Source organism: Pleuronectes platessa, chromosome 4 (genome assembly GCF_947347685.1).
Source record: "Pleuronectes platessa chromosome 4, fPlePla1.1, whole genome shotgun sequence".
In the NCBI taxonomy this organism is placed as follows: Eukaryota; Metazoa; Chordata; class Actinopteri; order Pleuronectiformes; family Pleuronectidae; genus Pleuronectes; species Pleuronectes platessa.
The window spans coordinates 10,782,570-10,799,287 of NC_070629.1; the positions used below are offsets into that span (position 1 = coordinate 10,782,570).

At 40.4% G+C, this 16,718-nt stretch overlaps 1 protein-coding gene across 1 annotated transcript in view; it reads left to right on the forward strand.

The window, feature by feature from the left end:
- The first annotated feature begins 2,669 nt into the window (after positions 1–2,669).
- rimbp2b (RIMS binding protein 2b) overlaps positions 2,670–16,718 on the forward strand; it is a 30,334-nt gene continuing 16,285 nt past the window's right edge. Inside the window, exons 1-8 of the mRNA XM_053421886.1 lie at positions 2,670–2,788; positions 4,166–4,270; positions 6,279–6,329; positions 9,633–9,837; positions 11,319–11,452; positions 12,101–12,180; positions 13,201–13,310; positions 13,391–14,263. Of these exons, the coding sequence (XP_053277861.1) occupies positions 4,169–4,270; positions 6,279–6,329; positions 9,633–9,837; positions 11,319–11,452; positions 12,101–12,180; positions 13,201–13,310; positions 13,391–14,263 (1,555 nt within the window). The 5' untranslated portion in view covers positions 2,670–2,788; positions 4,166–4,168. The remainder of the gene's footprint in view (positions 2,789–4,165; positions 4,271–6,278; positions 6,330–9,632; positions 9,838–11,318; positions 11,453–12,100; positions 12,181–13,200; positions 13,311–13,390; positions 14,264–16,718) is intronic.

The following is a 16,718-nucleotide window of genomic DNA, read 5'->3' on the forward strand; positions in this document are numbered from 1 at the left end:
ATATCCAAGTTATTATTGCCATTGAATTTTGCACAGCCACTCATTGTCACCAGCTCTGTGACTGGTACTTGTTGGATAAATCTCTTAATAGTCCATCCACGGAGAAACAACAAAAGACGAACCTGAATTGATCTGTCCAAAAATCCAAGAGTCTCCCTACCCTGTCTAGTGCCCCTGAGCAAGGCACCTTACTCCCCCAACATCTGCTCCCCGAGCGCCATACATGGTCGCTCACTGCTCTGTGTGTCCTGCACCAGATGGGTCAAAAGCAGAAGTTAAATTTCCCTACCTGCATGAGTGTGCTTTTGCATGTCTGTGCATGTGTTTGGGACTAATAAATGCATCTTAATCTTAATCTTAATCTTAATCTTTGGTAAATGACCAGGCATTTATAGATTAGCACCCAGGAGAGCAGAAGTTCCAACAGTGCCTTCAAATCCAGTCACGCCTCCATGTTGAAAAAACGGTGAAAAAGAAATTCGTACAACTCCACCTTTGTCCAGATCTGTTCCAAAAATGGGATCGGCTCTGTCTTGGCCCATATCCCACTCTTTCATCAAGTTGTGAGGAAATCCATTGTCTAGTTGTTGCATAAGCCTGTAGCCAAACAAAGCAATCAACCAACCAACCAACAAATGGACAGGGGTGAAAACATACCTCCAAGGCAGATCTAATGAGATTCCCACTCGCCTTTTTGGTGCTAATTAGCACTTCATACCCGGTGTTGTTAGCGTTGGCATTTTAAGCATATGAATAATTAGCCTTTTGCACAAAGCATCGGACTAGAGTCTCAATGTAGGGTCCTCATGGACCACAGCCTTCCTGGTCTTACAGTAACACTCTATCAGATGACTCTTTCATACTATAACAATGCTGGACAAAATGGATCTGTTTTTCCTCTTTCTTACATATCAATGCAAGAAATAAGCAATTCAATTAAAAACTCCTCACTTTCCTTCATGGCTCAAGACCTCAAAGGTCTGCAGAGCTGATAACAAAGTCAAAGTAGATCAACAAACACAGAGCACAGGGCCTCTCTGTGGACAGGAAGGCAATTTCCTGAAGGAGCTGATTGGCAGGTGGTCGCTTACGGGGTTGAAGACGGGTGAAATACTGGTTATTGATGTTTTATCAGGACTGGGGTGGCTCTCGGAGCAGCTATCACACTGTCGGATATGAGAGCAGCACTCTGCAGGGCAGTGCGGATATTAGCCCTCGCTTATGCCTCCCGTGTTCTGATCCTTATCGTATCTGAATGAACTAGGTGGGGCGGCAAATGGCACCTCCTTCTTCCCATAATAGACTTCGACCTGCTTCTGCTGAATCCAATATAGTTATATATTTATAATATAGTCCTGCCCGTGAGGATAGGTTTTTACTAGGGGGTGGACTGGACGGTGGATTCACAAACAAGTTTCCGTTTGGGTCTTGCTCTGTTGGTGTTTGAAATGCCCTCCTGGAGGAATCATTGGTCATTCATAGCAGCTCCGATGAAGGGGTTTTACCCCATTACAGCTGCAGGAACCAGTCATCTCACTGCTGGTTAGAGGCCTTAAAAGCGGAGCTGAAAAATGTTAAGAGCAATACAACTGGTGTAGAGTATAAAGTAAATGTAGTAAATGGAAATAGAAACATTTATCATTTAGTGTTCTCATCATCAGTATCGACCTCGTTGGTGTTGAATTGATGTACAGTGTTCATACAAAGTGATTGTTTCACTCAGTTAAAAGCGTAGTTCTTAGTTAAAAATATAGCATTGATAATGTATTAATGGTTGGTTTGCAGCCATTGGAATCTGTGAATTACTCTTTCATTTTAATTGTATTTAAAGGATTTTATCACAGAAACCACCCAGCTCCGACATCTGACCTTTAACAATTTCTGCCTGTTTTGAATGCTTGGAATAGTTTGAGTGGCATTAAAACTAATCTTTCTTTAAACTATCATATGTCAAATAAGCACTTCAATACCAGAAAAATAGTTACAGCTCTTAAATATTATTCAATCCAAAGTAACAGCTCTACTTTTATACAGAATAATATCTTCAGTTGTTGTTGGCATTGTATCATAGATGCACTGTAGTCAGTGGCTAGAGGACGTTGTGGTGTTTCTCTGCCTTAGAAAGGTATAATCTGCAACTGTCACTGATTAATATGAGCTATTTAATTTAAAATAACAGAAGCCAAAATACAGTTGTTTTGTCATTTCTGCCATATGTACAGGACATATACAGCTGACTATAGGATTTGTAAAATGACAACTATTTGTCCTTTTTTTTTTAACTTTTGAAATTTGTCATTTTTTTACTTTGAAGGCTGCCTATCAACACACTTAAGTGTCTGCAGCTATGCATTTAAAAAAGCTCTTGCAGTACTTTTATATTGACAATATTGCCTGACCAGATTATGGTGACTACACCATGAGCCATACTTACAGGTACTCTGGTATTTTCGTTGTTATCAATGAAAAAATAGCAGTAAATGTGCGCAATATCCAACAACCACTACACCTAAAAAGTCTAAAATCAGTTCCTGATGGTTTGGAAACCAAATACTAAAATGTATTAACAACATGGTTTGAACTGCTGAAAAGAAACTTTAATACATCTTTGCTCTCTGTCACTCAAACTCAGCCACTCTGCTCCTTGCTTCTTGTGTCTGCACAGGGGAAGTCTGAGTATGCCCAGCTCAAAGAGACCCTTGGTGCTGTGACGCAGGAGAGAGATTTAGCCCTGTGGGAGAGGAACCAGCTCCAAGGCAAACTGGAGAACCTAGAGCAGGTGCTCAAGGTGAGGAAGCTGGCTCCAAGGACAGACGCTGTCTGTCAGTACTGTTTGCCTTTGTAGTTGTAGTAGTCCATCTCTCCTGGGATCCTAATTCAGGTGTTTTTACACAGCCTAACCCTTTACCGGTACCCCTTCTCCTACCTGTGCTACACTGCCTCCTTTTGGTTATCTTCTGTAATACTGTCTAATGTCCCTGACATGTCTGTTGCCTTCCAGTGTCGTGTTGGGAGTTCTGACCAGGAGCTGTGAAAGAGTAGAAGCTTGGAGCAGTCTGCCCCTCTTTCCTTTCCTTTTGCACCCTGTCATGTTGTCCTACCAGCCCCAACCTTTCCTTTCCTGCCTGTCCTCTCTCCCCCCTGCTAGACTTATAAGGTATCACTGCTATGTCCTTCTGTAAGGGAGCCGTCCTGTTCAGTCCCATTCTGAATGCTTTCTGTCACCCTCAGTGGCTGTGCTTATCTCTCCCTTTATCCGTGGGCTGCTTACTAGACATTATGTATGGTCACCTGGCTATATGACCACAGCACTGTGGAATGTAATTTTTGCATGAGGCAGGACAAAGAGTTTGGCTTTGTGACGACAGGAGGGGGAGGAAGAGGAGATAGAGAGAGTGGGTCACCCTTCACGATGATAATGTCACCTTCAAGTTCGATGACATTACCTATCTTAGACCTTAATTTCTTACGGGCATGAATAAATGTCATTTGCTTCTTTCACCTTTAAAGTGTCGCAAAATATTCACTTACAGTGGGACTGATGTGACTGGATGACACAGGCATATTGTATTATGAAGAGTCCCTGTATTGTATGGCTTCTTCTGTTGTTGTGGATGACCACCGACAAGTGAGCACGCTATTGAGTTTGCTCACCCTTTACATGTAACATTGAACCCTGTATTGATCACACAAAGGCAACATCACTGAGGACAGCTTTTCAAAGAGTCCTCATAACTAGACTTCTTACAGGTATTGTGTTACTACCTAAAGGGGGCAGCAAACCTGACTGTGGATTGATGTTAGTGTGTTTTTTGTTCACACAGCAAAGCACCTCTAGTCCTCATCCATGAGCACCATTGTGCAAAAATTGATCTCTTGACATTAACTGTTCTCACATGGCATTTGCCGTGGCATAGTTTATGTCTCTCGTTGTTAAGGGTTTTAAGATCAGTACACTGTTACTCAGCCTCTGTATGTGTGATGTGTGTGCACATGTGACACCTGTGTTGCCTCTGACTGTGGAGTAGACAACTGGAGATTTTTGCATTTTGTGTCGGCTCAGTGCCGTTTGGATTTTAGCTCCCACTAACAGCAGCCCTCTCTATGCTCCCCCTCCCCACAATCCTCCCCCTGGTCTCTCCACCCCTGCACCTCCTGTGGACAGCATATGCGAGAGGCTGCAGAGCGGAGGCAGCAGCTAGAATTGGAGCATGAGCAGGCCTTGGCTGTACTCAATGCAAAGCAGCAGGAGATTGACCTTCTACAGGAGGTAAGGAAATATCACACTGCACAGCACCAGAGGGTCGGGCTCTGTTGTTTGTCCAACCTGTGTCTGTGTCATGGGGCAAAGAGCGTTTTGTCGGGCACCGGTGCAACACATGTGGTTCAACAAAGGTGAACGTCAACTCAAACTTCATTATAGAGAGCACAGCATAGAGTAGTGCACTCAACAGGCCATAGCACTCACTCCTCTGAACATTTCCATCAGTGGCGCTCCCAACAAATCCTCTCAACCTCATCCTTCAGCTGTCTATCACTCTCCAAACCCTGAGTGCTCAACAATTCAGGAGCACTCCTCTTGTTTGTTACAAGCGACCAAATCCAGCATTCAAAACGCAGAGTAGATATGACACTTTTGGAGGCTTACTTGAACAAGAAGAGAACGCTGGCCCATCAATGGTTGGTCTTCCTCCTCTGTGCACTGGAGCTGACTGTGATGTCAAAGCAAGCCTAGCAAGGGCCGAGATTGCTGATAGTGTGGACGTGATAGGAATTGTCACCAATGCCTCTTCCTCACTGTGTGTGTACCCCAGTGCTGCTGTTGCTGCAGTGTGGCTCTAACTTCCCAGTCAGCCTTTCATAGGCACAGTTCTCAGCTTTTTTCTCTCATTAGCAGAAGCTCATTACTGCCTTATCTTCCCTCAGACACTCTGCTCTCTGCATTCTTCTAAATTAATTGCCTGCAAAGTAGATTTATGAAAAGTCCACAGATGCTCCCATATTCTTGTGGAACGTTTTTTTCCCCCCAGAACAGATGTTTCTGGTTTCTATAAGACAAAATGGCATGTATTATGTTATGTTCTGATACATTTTGATGTTTCTCTAAAATTTAAACCTTTGTATAAAATATTTTTGTTTGTTTGTTTGTTTGTGAGCCTCATTCATAACCACTGAAATATCCACCTCCACAGTCTCAATGAGCATCTACAGTTAGTAAACAGTTGGTAGTTTATTAGTACACCTAAGCTAAACCTAAAGCACCCAATACAGCGGTCCTATAGTAAACCGTACCCTCCTCAAACTGAACATTATACTCTGCATTAGTTTTAGCCAGGTGTTCCTAATAAACTGCCACCTGGGTAAACTGTAGCTGTAAATATTCATCTGATTTAGTTGCAGAATGACATAGCTGGGATTACCGTGTCAGGACATCAGGGGTCTTAAACTCAAATAACCGCAGGGCCTGTAGCGAGGTTGTTCTTTCCTCTGTTGTCAAGTGAACTCTCACTTGAAAAAAAACTTATTCTGAGAAGAACCTCCTATATGTTGAAGGAATAACTCTCTTCAACTCTCGGCCATAAATCGAATAAACATAGTTCCTGTTAGGCCTACTATGTCCTTTAATGTGAAATAAAAGCCTCTTTCATTTCTTGAGGCGTAGTTATAGCTCAGAGAGGAACATTGCTAGGAAATGGCTTGACTTTTATATTTGGATAAACCAAGTTGAGAAAAAAAAGCATTTAAATATAACATCATTTCTTTTATGGCCGGGTGAGGCCATAAAAGAAATGGTTAGTAGTTTTTTGGACAGTAGTTTCAGGCCCCTACTTCAGATGTTCTCAGGCAAATGGTTTTCACACAGAAGTGTAGTAAACTGATAAATGCCTTCTTTCCTGCATGCACACAATTGTTACATGTTGCATAACTCACTGTAAAATCGGGTTAAAAAAAGCATAAATTATAAAAGGTAAAAATGGTGAAAGAAAAAGCTACTATATCTTTAGCTGGTTGGGGTTGAGTAAAAAAAACATTTCTGCTAAAATGAAGGCACTGTAAGCCCATTTTTAATAAAGTGTATAATGGGGAGGAAGAAATAAACTTTCAATGTTTAAATGATCAGAGATGGTGGCTTTCTTTTAAACCATTTTCACCATGAGCACCAATGAATGAGAATGTTTCTGTTTTGTCTGCACAGGCCTTTCATTGGTGTTATAAACTGCAACTAAACTGTAATATAAATGAAGGTGAACTGAAACACTGCACCCTGTGTTTCCTAGGCTCAGGTTGAGGCTAAAAAGGAACATGAAGGCGCTGTCCATCTGTTAGAGGTGAGCGTCTGGACTCTGGGGGGTGGGAGGGCTTCACTCTCTCTTTTTGTGGTTGCTGCTGGAGTTTAAGGGACTAGTCAGCCCTGAGGCAGACATGTGTAGACCTAGAGACAAGTCCTGCTTTTTTGTCTTGACCTCGTACCTGAATCTTTCTGCTCCTTTTATTTTTTACCCATCTTTTTTGTATTAAACAATATTGCTAAATTGACTTGTGAAGTAGACATTCAACTGTATTTTCAGCTATTAGCTGTATAATAGGGAAATATGTATGCGCAAGTGTCAACGCAGCCCGTTATTTCAAGAGTCATGTGCTTTGAAGATGTATATGAGTGATCACATGTGAAATGATGCTTTATTTCTTTCTCACATCTCTGTACGGGTGTGTGTTGATGCTTATCAGAACCACTTGGACAGCATGCAGGTATTTCAGAATTGCTTTTATTTACTTACTTGATATTTATTTGGCTAGTTTAGTCAGTATGGTGTAAAGTCCACATATTACTTTGACCAAGCAAGCGGGAAGCGTGTGTGAAGCTTCGGGTTTTTACAGGGTTTCTGCAGGGTCATAAAAGTCCAAAATTCAATTAAAAGTATTTTATCTTTAAAATATTATGTACCGAAATTTGCCTTGTTATGTCTTAATCACGTTAATTTTCATTTAACGCTACTTCTTTCATGGTTTTTAGGAGAGATGTTTCGGCGGCATGCATAGTTTGCAATGTCTATGTGTTGTTCCTTTTCAACAGTATAGATATTAATATGCTGTAATCAAACTACAAACAAGACCAACATGGAACTGATAATTGTGTCTACAAACCCTGGTCAGAATTTATCAGCTCGTCTGTGGGAGATTGCACGTGGTGTTTCGAGGGTTATTCTCTATTCTGCTACTTCACCTTATCTTCCCTGATGGGGAAATGAAAATAATTTTGGGACTCTGATATTCTATCAAGACCAATGTCGCACTTGAAATTGGTCTTTAATTTCATTAATTATGGTCTTGAGAAGTAACTTCAATTGTTACGTAAGTTAAATGTAACTTGTTGAAACCTGCAGAAACCCTGTTTTAAACTCTTTTTATGAGCAGAAAAATAGAAAAAGTAAACATTTAACAATTCTTAGGTAGATTATTTTCTCTTCACTGTGCGTACACAAGGCATAAGTATTATAACATTTCTTATATTCCTATTGATGAAAATTATATTGCAATAGTTAAACATATTGTTTCATTGCCCAGCCGTAGTTCAGAGCTGCTTCAGCACAATCTTTCTTGGCCTTTACCACAAATCCATGTGTTCCTTCAATACAAACTCACAAGGGCTTTTAGACAGATGTGAGTGACAGCATTAACCAGACATTTCTCCGAGATGATCATAAGGAAATATTCAGCTACACTCGCTTAACAATTGATGAAAAGATACAGAAAGTTTCAGAATATGAATCCAATACAATAAAAAATGAATGCCTGGGGCTTCTCTGACCAACCTCAATTCCACAAAATCAAAGCCCATCATCACACCGAGGCATGCAAATTTAAATGTATAAGTCCAGACTTGTTTTTGAAGCTGGTGTTAAGATATAAACAAACCAAGACTATAAAAAGGGTAGCTACAGTAAATTAATCCATAAAGTATATTACATTAGTTGAATTGCAGTTAAAAAAGTGTGTATTGCAGATGTTTTACAATTAAACATTGGTCATTATATCTCAATATTGATGCATTCAGTAGGTAGCAGTGTATTGTTAGCAAAGAATCACAAACAGTAATGATTGTGATTCTTTCCCATTGTAGCATTGCATGCATGTTCTCCAGCACATGTTTTACAACCTCTCTTCTTTGCATACACCTGAGAACTGTTTGATGCTATTAAAATTAATACCACTTAATTTACTAATTCTATTTCACAACTGCTGGAGTTCCTTTTGTCGTCTGTTTGCTAACAGCATGTGATATCCGGCAACAACCAGTCTGCATGAAAGGGACTGTTTTCACAGAACAGTGAACACAGTGCTGTGGCAGCAGGCCTTTCTGTGTGTTGGGCAGTGAAAAAGAATTCCACGGTAGTTTCAGTGTTTCAGATAGAGAAGTGGTTTCTGATGCATGACATTGTTGAGAAACTTTTGAAATCACCGTAGTATTTGGAATTTCCTTTATTTCTGCCCAAACAAATATGTTCATGTTGTACAGAGAAGTTTCCTGCTCTTAAAGTATTGATGATGATATTTAAAATTGTTTTTATTGTTCACTGATCCAATGAAAATACTGTAACAAACACTAGGGTGGAACTCATTGGAGCACACACCTCTACCAAGGCTCAACAGTGCTCTTGAATTCAGTCAAGCTGTACCTCATTGTACACACAGACATCAGTTCCTTTAAAAGGTTTTCCCCTGACACCAAGTCTTCTGCCAAATTTCGTAGAAATCCGTGCTGTTGTTTATGTAATCTTGCTTACAAAAAAAAACAAAAAACAGAGAGGGATGAAAACATAACCTAAATAGTTAAAAACTGATATTTTATAGTCATTGATATGTCATTTATAAAAAATATAAAAATAATAAAGCAGCTACACACTTTTATATCGTATTATGGAACTATTTTCAACTCTAGAACATATCTGCAACAGCGTAAGAGTGTAATTAGAATTGACATCAGATAAACTACGTTACCTGTGTTTGAATGAACATGGTAGCCAGAGCAACAGTGCGGTTCATTAATGTGTTTGTGGTAGATTTTGGACAGTGGAGGCAAAATCCTTATCAGACTTTGCCTACAAAGACAATACTTTGTTCACGTTGTTGATTTTGGTCTTTTCAGGTATTTACTTGACAATAAGTAAACATTTTGAATATCATCAGACTCATCGTCTAAGAAACTGCCGCTTGGTATATCCATACTTCCTTGATGAGGCTCGAGGCTTTTTTATTTTTCAATATTATGAGCAGTAAGTGTAGCTGTGCATGTGATTTGTAAACTGTACTGTCAGTAGTAGTTAAGTAGGTTTTTCACTGTGATGACTGATTAAGATGTTTTAAGTGCTATAATTTCATTCCTCCTTCTGTTTGTGTTTTTTACAGTAGAGGTACATACAGTCCCTGCTTGTCATATGTGTATTTCTGTGTGCAGAATGTTTAGTCCTGCGTCCTGTGCTATCCTTATTCTTCTTTTGCTTCTCTCTTTTTACCATCCTGTCTCTCCCTCTCCTCCTAATCTGCCTGCCTGTCTGTCTTCTTTTCTTACTGTCTCTCTCTTCCTGTCTCTCATCCTTCCCTCAATGACTCTCCTTCCTCACCATCATCAGGCCAAAGTCCGCGAGCTGGAGGAGAAATGTCGGAGTCAGAGTGAGCAGTTCAACCTCCTGTCAAAAGAGCTGGAGAAGTTCCGGCTCCAGGCTGGGAAGTTTGACATCCTCAGCACGGAACCTTTAACTCTATGTGAATCTCCTGGGTCGCCCAACAAATCTTTGTCTCAGCTCCTCAATGGATTGGCTGCCCCCCTAGGAAAAGGTGTGTAAGGGATCTTTTTATTCCAGTATGTATTACTGGTCATATAATAGTAGGTAAGCTTAAGTGTTTTTAGCAAAGAAAATAGCACAATATCACAGATATTCCTTGTTGTACAGATCATCTTTTTAAATAGAGATGTGAAGGTACCATTTTCCCTTCCTTATTCCAATTCAGATACTCTGACTTTAACCCTTGAGTACAGATCCGATAACACGGCATTTGAAAAGATACCGTGTACAACGTATTTTAACAGCTGTGTGCTCCAAACCCTGTGTGGAAGGGATGATTGCTATCATTTGTTTTGGTGCCTAGCTCAGGGTTAACCATTTGAAAAACAAATACATACATAGAATTAATGACTTAGGACTTAGGACTCAGTCATCCTGCCGGCACTGTTATCCGGGTGCAGCTGTGTCACTCTGATGATGATAGCAAATGCATTTTTAAAGCAATTATGTAGTTCTACAGTCATAACTGAAAAAGAACACAAATAAACAAATCTACAAAATCACAACTATTACTTACTATATATTGCATTCAGTACAAGCAGCCGTTTTACTTATGGGACTTTCCAGAGGGACATACTGCAAAAATGCTCATATATTTGCTACATCTGGCTAATGCTTCACCTCCAGAATCACTATTCCTCTTGTCAGTTGCAGCAAAGTGCAACTGCTGTTCTGGCAGCAAAGAAGTGATATCTTAGAAAAAGAAATTGCAGTTTTGTCTGAGTGAAACTAATTTACATTTCCGATATTGGTATTGGAACTGCTGTATGTTCAGAGTGTATAATAATATCTCATTTATGAATTAAGTAAACAAAAAACAGGACAGCATATTAATTCTGCTTGATGCTTATAACTTGTAATAATATATCCTCTCTGTCATGTAAGAGACGCTGGCAGTTACTGAACATACTGTACATCTTACAAGTTTCTTGTAAGATGTACAGTAGCTGCATTTAGAGGTGTGAGTTCAGAGTCAGACTTTATCTGTAGTAAACACAGACTACTAATGAAATACTCATAGTGTAAAAGTGGGTCCAGCTGGTAGAACCTGTTCTCAGATACACAAATGCTTCATTAATTACAGGTGTATTTATCAGTCAAGTCTTTAAAATGTTATTAATTATGTTTGGTAAATCGCTAGTAAGTGACGATTATAGTACATGGAGATCTCTATCTGAATGATACCTGGTTGAAAATATTAATAATCAGTTCAAGTGGGGGAACTTTTCAGTGATAGTGGGACGGTAAGCTGATAACTTATTTTACAGGGTACAATCACAAATGTCTTACGTTTGAGATTTGGGTCACTTATTGAATATTTCAAGGATTCTATTTCTGTGTCCTTTATCTGTGTCTCTGAATTGGACATAGAGAGTAGCTCAGTTAATTAACTCTATTGTAATATGATTGATCAAAGTTAACTTAAACACATTGTGATGTGAGGATCTGATGTGAGACGTGTTTGTTCCACAGGCAATGAAGCTCCATCAAGCAGATCTTTGATATCGGAGTTCATTCGACCGCTCCAGATCAGTGGAGACAAGCCCGAGCTCCTCTCTGTCAAGCCAACATTCCTCACTCGCAGTCGAGCCAGCAGCCCGGCACAGGCCTTCCTCTCTGAGGTATCCCATATTGTCTGTTTGTTTGCCATATGGCTCCTATTTCATTGCAACATTCTTCAAGTTACACATAGTAACTATATCTCAACATCATAAATTACAACATGGGGCTTCAATAGATATTCATATTTTATCATTTCAATGTTTTATTCTGGTCTCCTAAACAGCATTGACCTCTTCTCATCAATCCGCTTCCTCTCTCAGAATTGTTATCCTTTTGTACCAACTGCACTTTGTAACAATTTTGTGAAATATGCTGCTTGGTCTTAATCTAAGAAATGTGTTATGGCTGAACAAGAGAAAATCTATACAGCAGGGATACATGAGGCTTCCTGGTTTTACTCATTCGACAGAGTATTTGGGGCTGATCACAATATTTTTGTGCACAGGAGGAGAATATATCAAATATAAGAAATATGTTTATTGTGTTCTTTAGTAAAACAAAAAATAATTGGAACTGAATTAATTTTACACTCTGGCTGTAAAAAAAAAAGTATTATTAATTATCTTTTCACAAATAGTTGCAATCCTCAACAGGGGTGTTTTCATTTACAGTCATTGATCTTAGCATTTTTTTAACGCAAAGTTGGGATTAAATCTCTTGGTGTTTATTTGTTCCTTTTTTATTTGATCCAGATGGACAAAGAGCTGAGCTCAACCACCAGGTCCAAACCAAGATTCACTGGGAAGGTTCGTCTGTGTATTGCTCGGTACAGGTACGTATACACAACACACAATTACCAATTGATCTACTGTTCACAGCATATGTAGTTTCATTCAATACCCTAAACATCCATTTACTGGTTCCAGAAATCTCTGTTGGTCTGTCTGCATCTGGAACGTATATCTCCAGATCAGTTCATCGTATCGGCTTCGCACTTGACATCTGTACTGTTTAGGGCCAAAGGAAGTGCAGTGCTGAATGTAGTGCGATTTGTCCACACAATACGTTCAATATTAATACAGTTTGAACCAACAGACCACCAGCGCTCTGTAGAAACGGCGGCTGCGACTCACCTACGTAAATGAAGTTGTCGGGCGTGTGCTTCACTAAACTTTGAATAAACAGGTGCACAGCTCTCAGTGCAGCAGCGGTGGCTTCAGGGTTCTAAAGACCTGTCCTGCAGCTGGTCTTTACTTACCCTGCCTCAATCACTACAGGTCACTTTCACAAAGAAAGCCCCATTCCAGTCCAACTCCAAACAGGCATTTCACTAGTAGACTAAATAATGATATGTTAATGTTGTTATGAAGCGGGGTTTTAGAGGGTGATCATTAAGAGAGATGGCAACAATCCTGTGCATGCCTCTTTACAATAGACTGAACTGGCTGTTTAGTGTCCTGGACATTTTTTGCTGAGATTCTTTTCTTACTCTCAAAGAGAGTCTGTGGTCTTAAAGATGATTCAGTGTTTCTCCCTCTCAAGAAAATGACCTGTCAGCACAAAAATAATTGGAATTCTCACAGTACGAGAGTGTGAGTCCGAGCCAGAGCTTTCAACCCACACTTTCTCTAGCTCTGTCATATTTGTAAACCCCCCCAACAAATTTAAAAAAAATTGGATCAAACTTAATACCCGTCAAAGCAGCACTCTGAAAATCATTTCCTATGTCGTACATTTAAGAGAGTATGTGTTTGACATTTAAAAAAATCCTTTAGTGGAGAAGCTATAAATATACATTTAATAAATATATGACTTTGGCAGATTAATTGTCCATTTATGTTTTTTGCTGTAGTTACAATCCTTATGATGGGCCTAATGAGCATCCTGAGGCAGAGCTCCCCCTGGTGGCAGGGAAGTACCTCTACGTTTACGGGACAATGGATGACGATGGCTTTTATGAAGGTCTGACCTGACTTGATTATTGTTTGTTGTTTTGTTCTAAGTATCACTACAATACCAACTTTGCTTTGCCTGTTTCTCAGGAGAGCTGCTGGATGGACAGCGGGGCCTCGTCCCATCTAACTTTGTAGATTTTGTCCAAGATGAGGAGACCTCGTCTGTCCAGCAAAGGGGCACAGTGGCTAAACAACCTGGCTACCTCAACCACAGTAGCCTGGGAACTCAGAGACTGGGGGTCGGCACAGGAACAGGAACAAGCATTAGCAGCCTGCTGTCTGACAGTAAACTAGACTGTCTAAGTTCAAGCAGCTTGGGCATTGACCTCATGGGTTCTTCCAGCAATGGGACGGGAACGCTGGATGTCAGCATTGACGAGATCGGTGAAGACATTGTGCCTTATCCCCGCCGCATCAACCTGATCAAACAACTGGCCAAGAGTGTAATTATTGGTTGGGACCCCCCTGTGGTCCCACCAGGTTGGGGTTCCATCAGAGGCTACAATGTCTTGGTGGATAAGGAGGTGCGCATGAGTGTCCCCTACGGGGGCAGGACAAAGTCTCTTATTGAAAAGCTCAATTTAACTACCAACACTTACCGTATCTCAGTGCAGAGCATCACTGACCGGGGCCCGTCGGAGGAGCTCCGGTGCACTCAGCTCGTGGGAAAGGATGTGGTGGTGTCACCTTATTACTTGCGGGTGGACAACATCACGCAGGTCTCTGCTGAGCTCTCCTGGATGCCGAGCAACAGCAACTATAGTCACACCATCTTCCTCAACGGTGCAGAGTACGACATGGTCAAGGCCGGGGGCTACAAGTACAAGTTCTTCAACCTGAAGTCCATGACAGTTTACAAGGTGAAAGTTGCGGCGCAGCCACATCAGGTGCCTTGGCAGCTTCCAATGGATCAAAGGGAGAAGAGGGAAATCTCAGTGGAGTTCTGCACTCAGCCTTCAGGTCAGCCTCCGAACCGTATCTCACATTCACACTTCATATGCAGGTCCTATTTCACTGTGAGGTGAATAGCCACAGCAAGACCTACTGTGGTCGTTTTAGTCATCCTAGCATGGCTCTAATGTTGATCAGTTGGTTGGTGGGATGATCCATCATTTGGTTCAGGTGGAAAAATTTCCATTATATTTGTTACAGATATCCATAATGCCCTAGGCATGAATCCTAATGATCCCCTGACTCTTCTTCTAGAGCCACAGCTAAGTTGATATCGTGATATGAAGTGAATTATCTCAGCTGCTGCTGCATTGCTTATCATGAAATTTGATGGAGACATTATTGCCCCCACTTCCCCCCAGGGTGAATTCTAATAACGTTGGTGATCCCCTAATTTTTTCAACTAGTGTCATCATTAGGTCAGAAGTATAATTTGCTCAATACTTTAGTTTGGATTAATAGCATTGCCATTATCATTAGCTGTATGTTTTAAGTGCTAATGAGCTAATTATCACATCATTCACTAAGATAATAAACATGGTAAACATTATACTGGCTTACAACCATTAGCATTGTCATTGTGAGTATGTAGCCATGAACATGTAGCTCAAATCAGCACTCTACCTCAGACTCACAAAACTATTAGTATGACTTAAGTCTTGTTATACTGCTGTACTTGATTTTAGTCGTGTTCAATCAAACCTAGACTTCCATAACCTGATTTTTATCGACACTTGGGGACAGTGTAAATTTAAGATGAACTTGTCTGCAAATTTGTATCTTATTTACTCATCCAGCAAACACAAAGCGACATTAGCATTCATTTATAGGAATATTTTGAGCCATCTGGCAGATTTCAAGCATTCACAGAAATTTGTATTTACTCTCCACTGATAGCACCATGTTTACAAGTTAGTTATTCTCTATGCTATTTGGAGCTGAGCAGGTAACATGTCTGCTGTCTGCTGTAGCTGGGGAAAAGGGTGTGAGCACACAAATTAAACCAAAGTGTTGAGCCTAAGTTGTGTGCAAATTATGAATGTGTGTTTTGGTTTGTACCAAAGACAAAGGTTAGAAAGGTTTAACATTGTTCTCTCGTTGTCCCCTATCTGATGTTGCGATTGTTTAATTTAGTTCTGTCTCAAAGTCCTGTGATATTTTTTTAATGAAAACCATCTGATAATTTACATCCAACATTGCAATCTTTTTATTTACTCAGGCAAACACTTCGAGTGCATTACATTTTCAAACCTGAAAAACATCTCTGCAATTTTTACTACTGTGGTAACACACACGCATGGTAAAAAAAACACTGAAGAAAGGTGCAATGAGAAAACATTGGAGAATTATTTGCTGAATAGAGCCACGTAACGCTGGGAGCAAGAGTCTCTCAAAGCCAAATTTGTGTAAATAGTGAGCATAGATTTCTTCTCCCTCGAGGCTTGTTGATGCTTTGCAGTTGCAAGCGTTAACTTGAGTCTCACAGCCTGGCTGTCTAGCTACAGGAAAGTGAGAATGTGAAGTGAGAACATACATTCACAGTTTAGTGTGTGCGTCATTGTATAGGTATAATGTATTTAGCCAGATGGTTGCAGCTAAAAAAAGGTTCGAACATGTCATATGGTTTTTTTCCATCACTATATGCTCAGGGGGATGTGATTCAAATTTTGTATTGACGTGGTAAATAATGTCCAGGGGTAAGATGAAAGCATATTATAACATTTGAAACTGATATTATTAAGATATGAGTATTTAAAGGTTAAAGAGAAGGAATAAAGGAAGGACACAGAGGGACTGACAGAGAAAGAGAGGCGGGGACAGAGTGAGAACGATGTGGAAGTTTGAATTGACGTTTTCTGTTGGCATCTGACAAGCGAACATGCCGGGAGTTCGTTAAATGATCTGTCTATTGAACATGTTAATCAGAGGCATCAGAAGTCTCAGTGTTGATGGTGGGCAACTCAATAAGGCGGACAGTGTCTGGAGGGACTGTATTAAAGCTTTCACACTCAGCATGTGCCCCTCAAACAGGCGACTTCATTAGTTGTCTGCTGAAATGTGATTAAGATTGCATTAATGTAGATTCTCTGACCCACACACAGCTGCACGCTGCAGCTCGGAGATACTGCTGACTGCATCTGCTCGCTCTCTCTCTCACTGTGTGACTGCAGGGGAGCAGCAGCATTGCACAGATGGGGCATGTTGTTTAGTATGCAGGCATCGCTGACAGATTGTGGAAATTGCAATGTGTCTGGGAGTTTTCCTAACATTCCATAGAATATTGTCAGATAAACTGGCAGCAGGATATTGCAGTATACACACTGATGGGGGAATGTTGGCAAACTTGGCCTTTTCAACTAATGTTACGCTTTCAGTCGATATGCATATGAATGAATCTGGGGAAACTGCAGAGAGGAGTATGAATACAGAGAAATCATCAACAATATTTGAATATCGTAAATAC